Source organism: Mesocricetus auratus, unplaced genomic scaffold, assembly GCF_017639785.1.
Source record: "Mesocricetus auratus isolate SY011 unplaced genomic scaffold, BCM_Maur_2.0 Super-Scaffold_100029, whole genome shotgun sequence".
In the NCBI taxonomy this organism is placed as follows: Eukaryota; Metazoa; Chordata; class Mammalia; order Rodentia; family Cricetidae; genus Mesocricetus; species Mesocricetus auratus.
Window position 1 is genome coordinate 12132371 of NW_024429210.1, and position 17942 is coordinate 12150312.

At 38.5% G+C, this 17942-nt stretch overlaps 1 protein-coding gene across 10 annotated transcripts in view; it reads right to left on the reverse strand.

The window, feature by feature from the left end:
* Positions 1–17942, reverse strand: part of Ehbp1 (EH domain binding protein 1) — a 275065-nt gene that overhangs the window by 197874 nt on the left and 59249 nt on the right. For all 10 annotated transcript variants that reach the window (XM_040733240.1, XM_005070382.4, XM_005070380.4 and 7 more), the window contains exon 5: positions 16206–16259. In XM_040733240.1, the coding sequence (XP_040589174.1) occupies positions 16206–16259 (54 nt within the window). The remainder of the gene's footprint in view (positions 1–16205; positions 16260–17942) is intronic.

The window sequence follows — 17942 nt, forward strand, 5'->3', positions numbered from 1 at the left end:
TTTCATGTCATTTGGCCACTTTTCTAATTTTTTCCTTATTTTTAAAGAGGAAGAAAAGGTCCTTAAAATATTAATTTTACTGATTGGTTTATTTCCAAATTAACCCTGTCATCAAAAGAAAAAAAATCATTCAAGTGTTATAAAACCAAAGCTACAATCCAGAAAGAAGCTATAAACAAAAAGAAAGTCATATTAAGACCTTTTGGCTAAAGCTGCAAGAGAGCGCTCCTCCTGCCTTGAACCCCTTCCCTCCTCAAGTGCTTTCCAGCAGGTAGGTACACTTTATTTGTAGTTACAGAGATAGAATAACAGAAAAAACCCAGTATGGTGGTGCAAGCCTTTAATACCAGCATTCAGGAAACTGAGGCAAGGGGATCTCTGTGAGTTTTAGGTAGCTCAATCCCTGAAACTCCGTTCCTAGTTTTGAAGAAAACACAAATATGTACATATACCACATGAAAAATGGTGTAGTATCTGCATATAACCTATGCACATCTTCCTTTATTAATTACCTCTAGAATACTTACAAGAGTTAAAATAATGCATGTGTTACATAAGTCACAGTAATACTATGTTATTTAGGGAATAATACTTTAAAATGAATGCATATCACAAACTGACTTAGTGGAGCCCATTCTATATGGAGAGATACCTTGCTCAGCCTAGACACAGGGGTGTGGGGGTGGAGAGGTGCCTTGGTCCTGCCTAATGAGATGATGGGACAGACTTAGTAGACTTCCTAGGGAAGGCCTCACCCTCTCTGTGGAGCAGATGGGAGGAGGGGGAGAGAGAGGAGGAGATGAGGGAGGGAGAACTTGGATTGGAATGTAAAAAAAAATTAATAAAAAAAAACAAAAACAAAGAGGATTTATTCATGTCATTAAAAAAATGTATGTGTATGTTGAGTACAGGAACAATTCCCCCCCCCCTAAGGATTTTCTATCGATGATTGGTTGAATCCAGAAGGTCAACTATGTGTATTAATAGTTCTTCTAAAATAATTTTTATTGTAAATTGTAGTGGAATATTATTTTAACTAGGCCAAGATATGTTACATTTGTTTATACTGCAGAATATTAAAACTGTGTAAAGGTGTGTTACTTTTGTTTTATGCTGCATTTGTGGTTTTTTTAATTAAAATTTTTTATTTATTTTACATACCAACCATAGTTTCCACTCCCTCCTTTCCTCCCGCTCCCCCATCTCCCTTCTAACCAACCCCCAACTCCATTCAAAAAGAGTAAGGCCTCCCACGGGAGTCCGCACGCATGGCATACCATGTTGAGGCAGGACCAAGCTCCTCCCTGCTGTATGAAGGCGAGGCGAGGCGAGGCATCCCACCACAGGGAATGGGCTCCAAAAAGCCTAGGTTGCATTTGTTTCACCTGGCCTGCCTAAGGCACCTGAATGGCCAGTAGCTAGGCAAAGTGAGGATAGGCTGGGCTGGAGGGCAGAGAGGATGAAGGAGAAATCCAGGCTTGAGAGGGAACAAGTGGAGAAAGAGGGGAGATGGCGGGAAACGCCGGGGCCAGAAGCAAGGCACGTGCTGGCAACTAGACGCGGTGAAAGTAAGAAATACAGAAGGAAAGAAAAGTAAAGTCCTGAGCGAAAGTAGATAAAGAGAAACGGATTAATTTAAATGAAAAGAACTATCCAGAAAAGAGCTAAAGCTAAGGCCAGGTATTCAAAACTTAAGATAAAACAGAAGCCTTGTAAACCAAACTGATATTAAGGCAAAGAAAATTCTTCAATTATTGAATTATTTTGATCTAGCATACCACATGTTTCATGTCACTAGGGATAAGACGCTGTATTTCAATAATTTCTAGATGCCATAATGCTGATAAAATCAACTATTATACCTAATAAGGTCACAAACCACAATGGAGTAATACATGTGTCTTTTCACACGATATAAAATTGATCAGTAACTTTCTTCAGTGGTGTGGCCATGCTCCAGTAAACAACTTCCCACTCAGGCCTATGCAAGCAAGCCTAACTAAACTCAGTGGGCCACCCACACAAAACAGTATGAGGGGACTTACTTGAAAAAAAAAAAAGGGGTTGGTGTAAGAAGGGGGAAGAGACATTACCTGGAGGTGTAAATGACTAAGGTTCATCATATATGTGTATGAAACTGTCATCAAAAAGTAAATTGATGGCTATGTTAGCAACAATAAAAGTAATACAGGGGAATTTAGAGAAATCAAGGACTTTACTAGACCAGTATAATTCCTTACCACATTCTAAATCTCATCCTCATACCCTCAGGTAAGTGCAGCTCCCCCTCCCAACAGAGAAACCCTTACAGCAAATAGACATCACAGAAAACCGCAGCAGATGGGCCCACATCACAGCTCCTGTGAACACCACGGAAAACCACAGTGGATGGACCCCATCGCAAACTCCTGTGAACACCACAGAAAACCACAGTGGATGGACCCCATTACAGCTCCTGTGAACACCACGGAAAACCTCAGTGGATGGACCCCATCGCAAACTCCTGCAGCTATGGCTCAGGGAACATCATGGAGGAGGGGGTGGAAAGACTGTAGGAGCAGGAATACCAGGAACTCTGCTGTGAAAGTCTCTCCTAGAAATGGCTGTATAGACAAGATCAGAACAACTGTGGGATCCCACCTAGGTGAAGAATTATGAGTACTGGGAGAAGGAGAATTAGCCTCTTCCAGAGATGAGCCCACTTACTGTTGTCCAGTGCTGAGTAGGCAGCCCTGAAACCATATACACAGGAGCAACAACACTGTGATGTCTCCATTTGCTCTAAGGGGCTTCTCTATTGGGAGGGGGAGCTGCACTCATCTAAGGGTGTAAGGATGAGATATAGAATGTGGTAAGGAATTATGAGTCCTTTTATTATTTGTGCATACACAAGTACATATATGTATATAACAACAATAATCAAAGAAAAGAGGCTACCAGCTCTCCCACTCTCAAAGAGGACATGGGTAGGGTTGGTACAAAAGAGAGAAGGAAAAGTGATATAATCGTATTTCAATTGAAAATACACTTTTTTACAAAAAGGACTAAAATAGAAAAATTAAAATTTGTTTATGTTTTGCTGTTTCTGGTTTGTCTTTTATAATTTACTTTATTGCTGTCTTTGAGCAAAGAACCATGCAGAAGACCTCAGCACATAAACCAGTGTTCCAAAATAGATGACAAGGCAAATGCTGGAAAGCTGAGATTCGCTCTACTGTAAGATGAGGGTGTTTCAGTTACAGAATGCTGAGCAAATAGAGAGGCAAGGGAAAGGAGCAGACTGGGAACCCTTAAAACAAACGGTCTCTATTAACAGTGTGGTGTGCCATTAGGATCCTACTGTGGAACAACTGTGGGTATCTGCTCTCTGATGGCTTCCATCAGGGATAAGGCCTCGTGCAGACTCATAACATCTTTGGTGTGCTAGATCTCTCACTGCTGAGTTTCTATGAGTAAACATGAAAACTGCCAAAATATGCTGCTCCTTTCAAACATGTCTGAGGCAGCATTACAGGTTTGTTGGAATAGCTGATTGTCTTGTTTATCAGCTTCCTCCCTCCAGTTGGTAAAAAATAAAACTGAAATCAACTTTGGTCACCTCTCTCTCTCTCTCTCTCTCTCTCTCTCTCTCTCTCTCTCTCTCTCTCTCATACAAAGACATTTAAATGCAGCTAGCAGGAAACAATAATAATAAACTAAATGGTTCTCGAAATTTACAAGACACTACACTCAGGCTACCATGGTTCAATAATAGCTACACAAATCACATGCCATCAAATTCATTGCAGTATAAATGGTAAAGTTTATACTATTAGTTGATAGAAACAAGAAAGTAAAAGGCCATGGTGTTTTCCATAACTCCCAGCATATACTGAAGACTAGCTGAGACATCCAGCCTCATGGACTGAACATGTACTGTATTCTTAGACTTTCTGTTGATAAACAGCCATTGTTGGGCTAACTGAAGCATAGCCTGTAAGTCACTCTAATAAATCCACCCACACACACAGGATAGAATGAATGTACATTAAAATTATTAAATTGACATGTGAATTAATGAACACACACAGAGTTATTCTGTCAGTTCTAGCCCTTTAAATAACCCTGACTAACACAGATCCTCAGTACCAATATACAGGGCAAATGTGGCAGTGCATTTTTATAACTTCAGAGCTGACTTGGAGTGGGAGGCAGATCCCTGAGGTTCACTGGTCAGTCAGCGTGACCAAAACAGTAAGTTCTGGAATCAGTGAAAAACCCTGTTTCCAAAGGTATGATGGAGAGTGGTTAAGGAATGATACAAGACATCAACCTCTGAATGTCACATGTGGAGTGTGTGTGTGTGTGTGTGTGTGTGTGTGTGTGTGTGTGTGTGTGTGTATCTACATATTCATATGCACATGCATACATACACCCACACACACAGGTCTTTCCTTTCCACTCTTATTTATCATGTATGCCATGTAAAGTAGTAGTGATGACACAGTGATTTTTTAAATTCTTTATTATAAAATTCAACTAAATGTCTGTAAGTCCCTATAGCCCTAAGAAGGCAAGCACTGATGACATAGAATACTCAAGAAGGCGTCCTTTTGGACAGTGTGCTGCTGTGCGTGGGAGCTAGTCTCTGCTGCCTCCAGAGTCTGCCCAAGCACTCGGTCCACTAAAGCATCGCCTCTAGCAGAATCTCAGTGCTGATCTGTGCACTACCGCACACTCCCGCAATAAAAATACTAACATTTCTGCAGCAAAATGAAAAGCATTCATGCTGAGTTAGATACAAGGAATAAGCCTCATCTCCAGTCCAATCAAATTTCACAGCCAAAATGAGTTTCAAAGAAATCTTTCAAATAAAATAACTTTACATGGCGAGTTTAAATTTTAAAGTTATAAAGGGTTATGAAATTTTATCCCTCAGGTTTGTTTATATCAATAAGAAAGCCTTCCCAGCCCACCAAGACTGGGTTATGTACTCTCTATATGGGCATATACAGTATCCTAAACTTACTCTTAGAAGTTGCCTGTATCCCTTCCCAGATAATAGGATACCTAGAGACATCTTTTCCATTATTATAGTCTCATTTAATTAACAAGAATCTGCTACTTTGTATTCATCTAATAAAAGCTCATGAAATGTGTGAGCAATTATGGATACTAATATGTTTATATAATGAACTTTATCTTTATGTGTAAGGAACAAGTACTATCACTAGAGATAAGTCCCCACACAGTGAACTAAGATAAAATTTGTTTTAAAAAAAAATCAATCCCACAGCACTCCATATTGTGGTAATTTAAAAATGGTGTACAAATTAAAGCAGTTTTAAATCTGCTAGCTAGGACATTTCACAAATTAAACTGACATGTGAATTATGTGATGTAGCATGTACCTCATGGCTACCATTTTGATGGTGTCCTTTTGAAATACAGATAAATATAGCACAACTCAGTTCTGATGAGGAGCTCCTTCTTCACATCAGGAATTTGAGTGTGAGGTCTGAAATGAAAGCTTTTCTAATTATTACAGCCTCGTAAAGGTAATAAGCAAGTTAGAAGACAGGTTAGAAGTGGAAAGGTTGATCACACAGTTCTGCGTTTCATTTAGGAGCAAGAAGGTCTGGAGTGATGCTGGCCATAGGGTGATCACAGAAAACAACAACATGGTATGCGATGCAAAAAGTGAGATATAAAGAGTTGGGAAATCTTTACCACAAAGAAATGAATGATGTTTGAGTAGATCTGTTTAACTTATAACTTATACAATGTATGCACACATCAAAACATCATGTCACCCAACTAATATGTAGTTTTTAGGTTTTATATATCACGAAAAATAAAATTGAAGAAGACGGAGCACTAGGCAAATAGATGGAGGTACACAGAGCCTTAGGTTCACCTGCACAGAGTATGAGCAAGCACTCACGAGCACATCGTCTTCCAAAGTATCTTTAAAGTTAAAGAGCCATTTAATAATAGTAACACAACAACAATGATAAACTTTCTAAGGGGGGGGCTTAGTAAATAAGTGATTGTCTCTCAAGTTTGAAGCCAGGTGTTTGGCTGGTGGCCCACGTATCATTTCAGTCTTTGCAGAGCAAGTTGACTACCTCAGCTACTCAAACTGGCAAGCTCTAGTTCCAAATGCACGCAAAATAGAAAAATCGGGTGGGGGGGGATGCATGTATTGGGCTTTGTCTGAAGTTAAACCAGAGTGAGAATAGGCAGGCTCACAGAGTTCCATGAAATTCCCAGTCATGCTTTCCCCAACCTTGCTGTACAGTTATCCAACACACCATCACATACAGCATATAGCTGACATCATTAAAAGATCAAGAGAGCCTCTGTCAATCATGAGATTTCTATTCTAAATGCAGAAATTTGACACTGAGATAGTAAAAGAGGAAGCTTTGCTGCATCCAATACAACCATCTTCTCTCATGGAGAAATAAGAAGAAACAGCACTACTCCAACTCCCCAGCTCAGGCAGTGTGCTAGATTACTTCTCATGATTCAAAAATGGCCAGTTTGATCCTCAGTCTAATAGGCCAGAGATCAACTAAAGGGAAGATATGTTCCCATCCGCAACACAAATTGACTTATACACAGACCACCTGCTGACATGCCTGTGCTTTAAAAGTTGAATGTGTTCAAGCAGCCTAAGAAGATGGAGATGCTACAGTGTCTGAGATCTACTTTTCCTAAGTTGGTAGAGGAATGGAAAGTGAGAGGGTTGTTGGATAAGCCTGAGGACAGCTGAGCTGGGACCCCAGGAATGTAGATAAAACTAGGAACACAAATCAAGTATCTACTAGCAAAAAAAATGAGATATTTTCTTTCAAAAACACTTTGATATATATTTGATTTTACCATGTACAAAAGAAGAAAGCAAATTTAAATACTAGGGAAACTGGCATGCTTGTTTGCCTTTAAAGTAAAAATTAAATTGGCTGAATGTTTTATACTGCAAGATTTCAACATTTTTCAAAGTTGATATTTTCATTTATAATTGCTAATGCTGAGAACATGACTTTACACAAATATGCAGTGCAGAAAATAAAACTATGTATAGAGTCACTTCAGAAATTTTTAAATTCTTGGGAGCAGACTTCCAAGGCAAAATTCATTGAACTCAGGCATAAACTCAAACAGCATTGTTTAAAATAAAATGTCCTAGCACAAAATAATACAAAGATATAACAATCTGGCATTTCATACTAAGAAATGATGTTAGGAAAATATTAAAAATATTTTCTGTAATTATGCGATTATGTTTCATTAAAAGCAGTGAAGTTTGTAACAGAAAAACACTGTAATTCATACTATATACTAGTCTTGATTTGAGTCAAGGTGTTTTGGTCAGCACTGGAAGGCACAGTGTGGTGTGATGGCATACAAGGCAATGTGTACATGCTGTATGCTCAGAACCAAGGCTGTGGCAAAGCCATAGTTAATATTCCAGTCAATCCATTCTTAAAAAGCTTTAGGAGGTAACAGCAAGTAAACTGAAATTTGAAAAAGGGGGTGGGGGCCACTAAGGAGCCAAACTGCTCATCTCACTGGTCACTGCATCAAGAAAGCACTCTCTGATCCCAAGGTGAACACAGAACTTGATTACTGCATGCTTACTATTAAATGTATTGGGTTAGTAGTTAGAGAGAAGCAGATGTCTGCTGGTCACAAATAGTGGAGCTCACAGCTTCTCTCCATTGCTTTTGTTTACTACAATTCTCTTCCCCCACGGAACTTAACCCTTTCTTTACTGGATCTTCTTCCCTCCTCTCAGAGTGTCTTTTGTTTAACTTCATTTTTTTTTCCTAAAAAGCTAAACTCTGTAGTTACTTACTCCAAGAAGTCTTCCCTGGTTTCTCTCTTCTTTATTGTTCTTTGACACCTCATGATATCTTTTTCCTGCAATTCCCTATATAGACCCTCATTAGTAAGCTTGAGAACAAGATACCCTGTGTCATCAAATACAATTCTTTCCTGGTTTAAAGCTGGCATGTTATTTTATATCATTAAGAAAGAAGATACATCTGTGAGATACTGTAGATAGTGACTATCCCAGTTTCATAGAAAAAAAAAGCATCAGGGAAAAACACAAACATCACTATTGGCAAACATGTGCATGTCTTGATTATTTGTATATTATTCATAAAATTATTCACAAAGTGTATGATGCACAAAAAGCGTACACTGAATGAATTCAATATAAATTGGTTTATCAATATACTTTTTTCAGATCTCTCCAAAACCAGTGACTCAAAAAAGTAAACACCTTTAGCTATTTAAAACTAAAACCCGTATGTACAAATATATTAGCTCTGATTTACTTGGGTCATCTGTAACATAAACAAGTATCTAAATATAACTGCAGTGATTTCACATTTTTAAAAAAGTCCCACAACAAAGTATTAATTGTAGGCTAACAATGAAAAAACTGAATTGCACTAGCCATTCTTTATTACACTATGAACAGATAGATGAGTTGCAAATAATTCAAAATAAAGAGAATTCAAACTCATGTTCTGAAATACATCTGTGTCTCACATTGTGAATGGTCACATATATTGGTATAGTGGTAGACGCCAATGTGTTCTCAGCACACTTATTTTAGAAGCCACTTCTTAATTTGTAAGAAGACTGTAATCAAAAGGTAAAAGTTTTAATGAGACAAAAATATTTCCAGATTTTTCAAGATTCCTTGTCATTTGTTTTTTTAGGTTAAAGATGAGTTGAAAGTTACAGAAAGCATAAATAAAAGTAAAAAATTAAATTTTGAAATCAATAATTCAGAAACTTAATTCTTTTTTCATGCTCTCTAGAAAAGAAAGCTATAAAAAAATTGCACCTTCAAAGCAAGCTAGATGTTTTTCAATGTTTTTCTAATCAATAACCTACAAAGTAGATATCAATCTTATTATTTTATATTAGAATATGCAGATACTATAATAAATCAAATCACAAGCTGAGTGTGGTGACGTACACCTTTAATCCTAACACCTGGAAAGCAGAGGCAAGTGTAAGGCCAGCCTTTTCTACATAGTAAGTTTCAGGATGGCCAGGGATGCACAGAGAAACCCTGTCTCACAACAACAAAATGAAATCATTTGCCTACTACCACATGCTTGAGAGTGGTAAGCTGTGGTTTGTATTTAAGTAGCTTTCCACTCTCAAGAACTCAGACTGACAAAATTAAGAAAATTTTGTGACCAGAAACAAAAATTAACCTCAATTTACATATAAAAAGCTTACCTGAAGGAAAATGAATTTTGATGAGTAATAAATCCTAAAACTCTATTTCACAATATCTAGCAGAACCCAAGTAATTCGTCCAAATGGCTTTTGGATATAGTATAAATGTTAAAAGACTACTTTCATCAATCTAATATATAGATTTCCTCACAGATTTAATGCTAAAGATGGCCAATTATAAACACCTCTGTGATTTTGCAATGTCTACTTATTTTAGTGTGTATGCGCAGAGGTGTGTGTGGTGTGCACACGTATGCATGCATGTGGAGACCAGGTCAGCGAGCATCTTCCTCAGCCTTTAGTTCTGAGACAAGGCCACCCATGGAAACCGAGACAAGGGCTCTCATGGAAATTCCGCACTCCCCAATCTGGCCAGGCGGACCGCTCAGAGACCTCTAGAGTTCTGCTGGTCTCTACCTACCTAGCACCAGGCACATGCTGCCCACTCGACTTTTTGCACTGGTGCTGGGGACCCAAGTGAAAATGAATTAATGCTAACTTGTTAATTACATTTAGGAGGTTCTTCAACCTGTCTTGTTTTATTGAGATATTTAACATCTAGTAAAAGTTTACTCTTATAGCCATGTAGGAAGATGAGGCAGGAAGATCGCTGGAGTCCAACACCAGACTGAAACACAGACTAACAAAGTGTTTGAAAAACATGAAGCATAAACAAGCAAGGAGAAACCACTCTCACTGTTAATACTCTGAGACATCATAAAGTCTCAAAATGCCTTCAAATTCGAAGGAGTTTTTAGTTTCTTTTTCTGATACTGCCTTTCAGAACCAGGAAAATGTATTTGCTGACTTGCAAGCAAAAGTCCATATTTTAGGAGAATCTGGCACTTTCCTTCACTACATCTTTTGCATGAAATGTTGACACAATTTAAAATGTAAGCTTGTGAATTATAATGTAACATGAGTCTTGATACATTATCTACAGGAGTAGCATTTTCTCCAGTCCAGTCAGTTCTGTCACTGACCACTAAGGGGAGCCATAGCTCAGGAAATGATTTATACAGCATTGCTACATCAAAACTTACTTTATCAGTGTTCTTATTAAAAGACATTTTAATTAATTGATAAGAATACTCCAATTCCTTTTGGAGACCTCAAAGAATAATATTAACATGCTATGTATTTATGTTTAACATCTGTTCCTTTTGATCACACTGAATGTTTCACTAAGTTTTATTCTTTGCCTCTACTTTAGAGGAGTGAATGGTTGAGGAAGGTATCTTCTACCTGATTTACAGGTCTCATTAGTTCCAGTGTCTGGACAGTGCAGCATGCTACAAGCTCCACGAATACTTGGCTCTACAAATGGATGAATCTTGCTCCATGTGTTAATTTCGGTGTTTAAAAAAATCTCATTAGACATTAAGTAAAGCAAACTTATGACTTTGGTTTAAAAGAAAACATCTAAGCTCAGGTATTTAATCCCCTAGTTGGTTAAGCAGACAGAGCCCATGAGACTGGTTTGGTTAATATGTGTTTATAGTAGAATCCCTCTTAAATGATCTGACTGGAGAGACCTGGACAATTAAAAGAAAAAAGTACTAATAACAAAAAACTGTGTTCTACCTATCAATGAATTTCATTCATAGGTTATACGGTTTCCTTAATTTTGTTAACTTTTTGTTTTCTAAACATAACCAATACCCACAATGTAACATTAGTGAATTTTAATTTATTTTAATAAACAAAGACAACAGAAATGTATTATGAATCCAAAATTCTTCTCAATTTAATTTTTTTTCTCAATCTCTTATGGGTGTATGTAGAATTTGACTCCAAATCTGACTGTCATTTTTAACTTTTTTTTTTTCTTTCCAAAACGGCTCTGTGTAGCCCTGGCTGTCCTAGAACTGGCTCCGTAGACCAGATTGACCTCCATCTGCCTCTACCTCCTGAATACTGGGATAGAACCACCACCCGGTCTTTAACTTACTTTTATAACTTTCTGAAGCATAACATCATCTTTCAAACTATTTCACTGTCTATGAAGTACCTAGTTATATAATTATACTAAAGACCAGCAGCATCTATGGCCTTAGAAAGCTCAAGCCCACTTATCAACCTTACAGAGGTTCAAGAACTCATTTATGAAAACAGAACTGGTTAAGAGTGTATCAGAAACTAGGCTACCAATAACAATGGCACAGGCATACTTCAAATACAGTGATTTTACCTAGGCATGGTGGGTGCCGGCCTTTAATCCCAGCACTCAAGAGACAGAGGCAGGCAGATCTCTAACTTCAAGGCTAGCCTGGTCTACAGAGGGTGTTCCAGGACAGTCAGGGCTACACAGAGAAACCTACCTTGCTTTCAAAAACCAAACCAAACAAAAAGGTGTTTCAAAAAGAAGGAAAATAAGATGACCCACCTAAATGAAGTAGCCATTGCCCAAAAGAATTCACCTGTGACAGTATGGTGTTCAAAACTGTCTTACGGCCATTTCCTTCAATAAAGTTAAAGGATACTACTAATGTAATTCTTCCCTTAAAAGGTTCCTTTAATGGTTCACTGAATTTAACTATAATCATTGACTCACTGAGTCCTGCAATAATGATGCATTGAGAAGCTATTCTGCCATAATAAAATCATGATATAGTGGTTACAGAATATAACAAGGTTATAATAAAGGGTTAGGGTTAGAGTTACTTAACCAACAAGTGTCCCTGTTAGTTTCGTAAAATGGACCTGGACTTTCCAGAGCCTGTGAAAAGAGTTATCACACTTGGATAGTTAAAAACATCTGCATAGGTAAAGAACAAAAAGAAAATTCTCAATATCTATTTTGACTCTATTTAAAACGCTCTTGAAAACTGAAACAGAAGATGTGCCCAATTCTAACCTATCTTGCCAGTGAGAGCACACAGTTCTTGCCCTGTTCTGTTCTGGGTTTAGTTTTACACAACATTCCTTAGCATTAGGTGGTTCATAATTTATGATAGCTGTCCTCATTTAGAATAGTTAAAATAGAATGTCTTTGGGCTGGCAAGATAGTTCAACAGATAAAGTATCTGCAGCTCAAGCATAGACCATCGTTCTGATCCACAGCACCCAAAAGAATGCTCACATACATTCCCAGGACTCAGGAAGCAGACAAAGGTTCTGAGCAAGCTGGCTATCGAAACTAGCTTAATCTGTGAACTCGAAGTTCAAGTGAGAGATCCTGTCTCAAAATATAAGGTAGAAAGTGGTTGAAGACACCCAACATCAACCTCTAGCCTCCATATACAGGCAGACATGTGCACATGAATCTGAATACACACATGCACACACACACATGACCATGAATAAACACACATGCAAACAAAACAATACTGCATCCTTGTGAAATAATTGATTAAAATGTTTCAGTCACAATGTATATACATTTATGCTCCTTCTTAAACATTTCACAAGAGTCCTAAAGTCTATTAACTGTGTACCAGATAATGTACACACAACATTTTTCTCTCTAGTTTTTAAAAAATAAATGCAGTATAGTAGTAAAAATAGATGAAAACCCAAGTGGTTGTGTGTGTGTATGTGTGTGTGTGTGTGTGCACGTGCGAGTGTTTTAGAAACTGCTTTTCTAATTGTGTATATGTGTGTAGTGTGTGTGACTGTGTGTGTGTACCTGAGTGTGTGTGTGTGTTTACTGTGGAGTATGTACAGTGAATAAAAATAGGCAAGCACACCTGTGAACCTGTACATGGGACACAGAAGAGATGTCAGGAGTCTTCTGTTACTGCCAGCCTAGTTTTTTGTGGCAGGGTCTGTCCCTGAATCTGAAGGTTGTGCTTTTTCACTCATGTTTTCAGGCTGGCTAGCAGCCAGCAAGCCCCAGCTTTCTTCCTATCTCTGAAGCCTCACCCTTCTTGCCCATGGGTGATGGGATCTGATCTCGGGTCCTCACACTTGCACAGTAAATGCTCTCAACCAGTGAGGCATCTTTCCAGCCCTCACAGTCATCTCTTCACAAACAAGAACAAAACAAAATGCTTCTCTACAGACAGGGAAAGTCAACAAGATACAATCATAGCAGACTTACCTAGGAGAATTGCTACTTTCTAACATGGCATTCCTAGGAAGCATTGTTGATGTCATCATCTTTACTGGAGGCTGGGTAATTACCCACCTCCTATATTTGTTAATTTTTCTTTTCTTCAAGTTATCAAATACCTAAATTTAATTTTTGCTCCCACCCCAGGTCTTCCACGTGCTGAACAAGGGCTCTAGCACTGAATTATCCTTAGACCTTGCTCTGCACCAGTGTCTCAGTATGTAGCTCAGGCTGGCCTTGTACTTGCTATGAAGCCAAGGCTGACTTCAAACATGGTCCTTCTACCTCACCTCCCAAGTGCTGGGGTTACATACATGTACCAACAGACTCAGGTCCCATTAGACTGTCGCTGTGTTGTGGGCATTGAGCGCTGGCCCTCCACACACCAGATAATATTCTACTTGAGTCACATCCGCAGTCCTCCATTAAGTTTTGATCATTATTTTCTTTAATATTCATGACTTAAGAAATGATGTTTTGGCTACAAAAGCAAATTATTATCTCTTTAAATGAGATCGTGGCTTACAGCACAACTCAGTTTTCTTTTTCATATTTCCCAATCTGGAATGGGAACTACTATAGAAACAAAGAGGCAAGGGGTGGTAATGGCAGGGAGTTATATTCAATAATTCACAAAAAGGAATGTACAATAATACCCAAGGCCCATTTAATAAACAGAATGAACAAACACTCACATGGATTATTTTTTAAGTTACTGACTCAAGGATGCTACCCTAAAGTCAGGAGCAGGGCCACATGCCTTATAGCAGACCCAGCTACTTAGCAAGGATAAGGCAAGAGGGTTATATGCTTAGAAACTCCACGACAGTAGGGCCATGCAGCAAGACTCCATCTCAAAATAAAGGGACAAGGGAGACTATGGAAACATCTTGAGTATGAGAACCTGAGTTTGATCTGCTGGGGAGGCAGATCCTTTGGACTCTCTGGCCAGCCAGTCTGGCTTACTTGGTGAACTTGAAGCCAGTATGAGACCATGTCTCAAAAACAAGCAAAATGGTTCCATGTTAAAGGAGCTCTCAGAACCACATCACCAGGGTATGTTTTTCACAATGATATGTTTATACCATAAAAATTAATTTCTATAGTATTTCAGTTAAAACCTATATCTTATGAGATATATGATAAGACTAGTTGAAGACAACCTATATGATTTAATTGGATGTTGTGAATTTAACATATTTGGAGAGAAGGAAGGCCAGTCAACATATTTTTTGTTCTTTTCTTCTCGTGTTCACTCTCTCCCTTGACAGCTTTCTAGAAATTTCAGCTATTTCAATAATAGGAAAGTGGGCAAAATATGTTTCTGGACTTAAACATGTATTATATGAAAGGGTTACAAACAGAATCTTTTATTTGAGAAATATATTTCCCAATATAGAAAGAAAATCTAATACATTCTATTTTGCATTCCATTTAAAGTTTACTATTTTAAGATTCAGTATATACCTCTGTTCATCTTTAAAATACCTTTTGTAGTCAAGTCTGGTAATAGCATATAGTTTTCCTTAAAAAAAGAAAAAAAAACTCAAGCCTTGGTTCATTACTTAATGATCTGATTTCCAGAAACGTGGAACTATTGTTTCTTTAACCTAAGACTGAATAGCAAGAACACCTTCCAACACAAATATAAAACTGGTTTGAACACACTTTTATACTAAACAGTTTGAATTTAACTTACTAAGTCTAGAGCATATTAAATTGAGAGGTTCCACGTGCACAGATGAGCCGTGAGCAATGGAAGATCATCTACGAGGGCGTGCTCCATTTGACACAAGCACGCTGGCCTTTGAGTCTAACTTAAACAAGTCTAAGTTGTTCTGTTTCCCTGCAAGTATAATATATGGTCACATCTAGCCCTACAGAAATGCCAGAATTGCTGATGCGCATGAGATGTCAACATGTTAGCATTGCTTTGTATCAGCCATCAGAACGCCCAGCTGCGTTTGTCCTGGTACCTGAGTTTGCTCCCACACTTCCCGACACTTTAAACCTAGAATGGTCCAAGTCACTGCGGGGGGGAAAAGCCTAAGTTTCCCTTTAACCCTGAGATACAAAGCAAAGTCAAACACAGAAGAAAGGAATGTGACACCAAGAATGTCATAAGCAGGCTACGTGCAAGTCTTGGAGCTTTCAGGGTGATAATGAGAACGACTGCGATAACACCAATAGTTAGACTAATATTCACAGAGAAATCTTTAATTGTCCCAACAACTCATAAACTTTCAAGCTGAGGAGTTCAGAAACTTGCCCATGATCAGAAAGCTTGTAATTGGGACAACTAGGGTTTCAAACCAAGTCGTGTGTGTGTGTGTATGTGTGTGTGTGTGTGCCCACGCGTGTGCACGTACATGCATGTTTATCCAGAGGACATCAAGTCCCTGGAGCTAGAGTTATAGGCATTTGTCACAACACCTCATGTGGGAACCCAACTCCAGTTTTCTGAGAGAACAGCAATTACTTTTAACCAATGAGTCATCTCTGCAGCCCCTAGAGGCCTAAACTCTCAATCATTATTATTGCCATTGCCTATTTTCTCTAGTCCCCAGTTAGAAAGCATTTATTTAACACCACTGTATACCTGCTAGCCGGTTGGGATTCCGTACTATAAAGGCATTTACTAAATAAGAAATAGCATGAGGATACTGAAGAGATAAAGAAGGTAAGCAAATGATTTCGCCCTCGGGTCCCACACAAAATTCAGTGTGTATATAGTCTGTCATAAATGTTTTATAAACAACTGTTATTGATAAGAACTTCTAAACCCTACAAATTCCCTACTAGGTTGTCATAAAGCAACATTTATCCCGTCACCAAACTGCTCGTGTACTGTAATAATATAGCGAGGTTAAAAAGTCCTGAGTGTGTGTTGTTCACTTACATTCTCAATGACAAAAGTCCACTCTTTGTCTTCAAATTCTTCTGCATGTGGATCCTGCAACAAAAGCAGATTACAAAAAGTAAAACACACTTATCCTTAGTCCAATTGATACAATAAAGAAAACACAAACAAGTGTGTTTGTAGTTTTACTAACTTTTTAAAAGAAAGAAGAAAAATAACCTCTTAAAGAGCCCTTTCTGAATAGTTTCTCTTTGAAAAGTCATGATTTTACAGTAGGAATTCCTTTTCCTTTTGTCTGTTTATCTGTCCCCACACTGCATCCACGACAGGACAAAGACACATGGTCACAGGCAGACAGTTGTGAGTCAACCAGAATCTCACTAGCACCCTGCATGCCCACACTTTCACAACTGAGTATCTGAAACTAAAAGCCCCCCTGAGCCGCAGGGAGCTCTGATGCAAAGATTACGAGAACCCTGGAACTTCTAAGTATTCCAAGGGATTTCATAATCAGACAAAACAGCAGTCAACATGAGCCTTAGACAATCGTCTTCCCACTCCTCCTGTTGAGAGAAGGCCTGAGGAATCTAGGGGTGAGGGCTCCTGCTACCCCAAGGTAATGCTGTCTGTTCTGTAAACGAGCGCACTTCTGCAGACGTTTAGCTGACAAACACTAAATACTAAACTAGAGATTACAGAAGTAGTATACTGATTCATGCATTTAAAGACATGCCATACTCCACTAGGAAGAAGTGGTTGATAAATGAAATAAAGGATCAGAAAACAACACATTTCATCTTGCAGAACGAATGAGGAAAGCTTCAGGAGAAAATACCCAGTCTCAGCAGAGCTGTGTGCAGTTTCTACAAACATTAGAACAATAGCAGAAGGTTCATCACCCTCTGCTTCCTGTCTGTGGATGGATGCAAGTGAGCAGGGCTGCTGCCCTGGCCTTCCCAACCCCTACACACAACTTCTCCTTCTAGCTGTTTCTGTTAAGGTGTTTTATCACAGCAAAGGGAAAAGTAACTAAGACAGGGGGCAAGAAAAATAGCAATACTGGAACTTTTAAGGTGTGAATTCTTGATATGGGAATTAGGGCATTCTTTCTAATCCATTTCAAAGTGATCAAAAATTTACAAAGAAAAATAATATAATAGCTTTAGAAAGAGAAAGTAGTGGGCTCATAATATAATCTAAGTTTATATTCAATGTATTCAAAGTTGAGTCTATGTATGAGGGGTACCTACACAGAATGATGGTATTTCAGTACAGCAGACTGTGCCTTAACACACTAAAGATTAGGCACACCCCCTGAGAGATGGACTCTGGTATCTCTGGAAGGGTCTCAGACTCCACCTGCTCCGCACAGGGAAGTATCTTGTTCATAACTGGCCCTACTTTATTATCATAATCTTCTGTTGCTACGGTCACAGCTCAGTTTCTATCCTGACTATCTCAAGGTAAAAGTGGCTGCAATGGTCTCTCAATTCATTTACCTTTCACTCACAGATTAATTTTCAGGCCACATTCTGACCATGTTAGCATGACTCAGATCTCCTTTAGTCCCTTACAACATGCATGATAAATCCCAAACTTCAACCAGACCTAGAGGCATATAGGAGACTGAGATATGAGGATCACAAGTTCAGACCTTCCTGGGTCACAGAATGGGTTCACTGCTACCTGGGTGACTCCGAGAGACCCGGTCTCAGAATAAAAACACAAATAAAAAGGGCTAGGCATACAGCTCAGTGATAGAACACTTGCTCAACA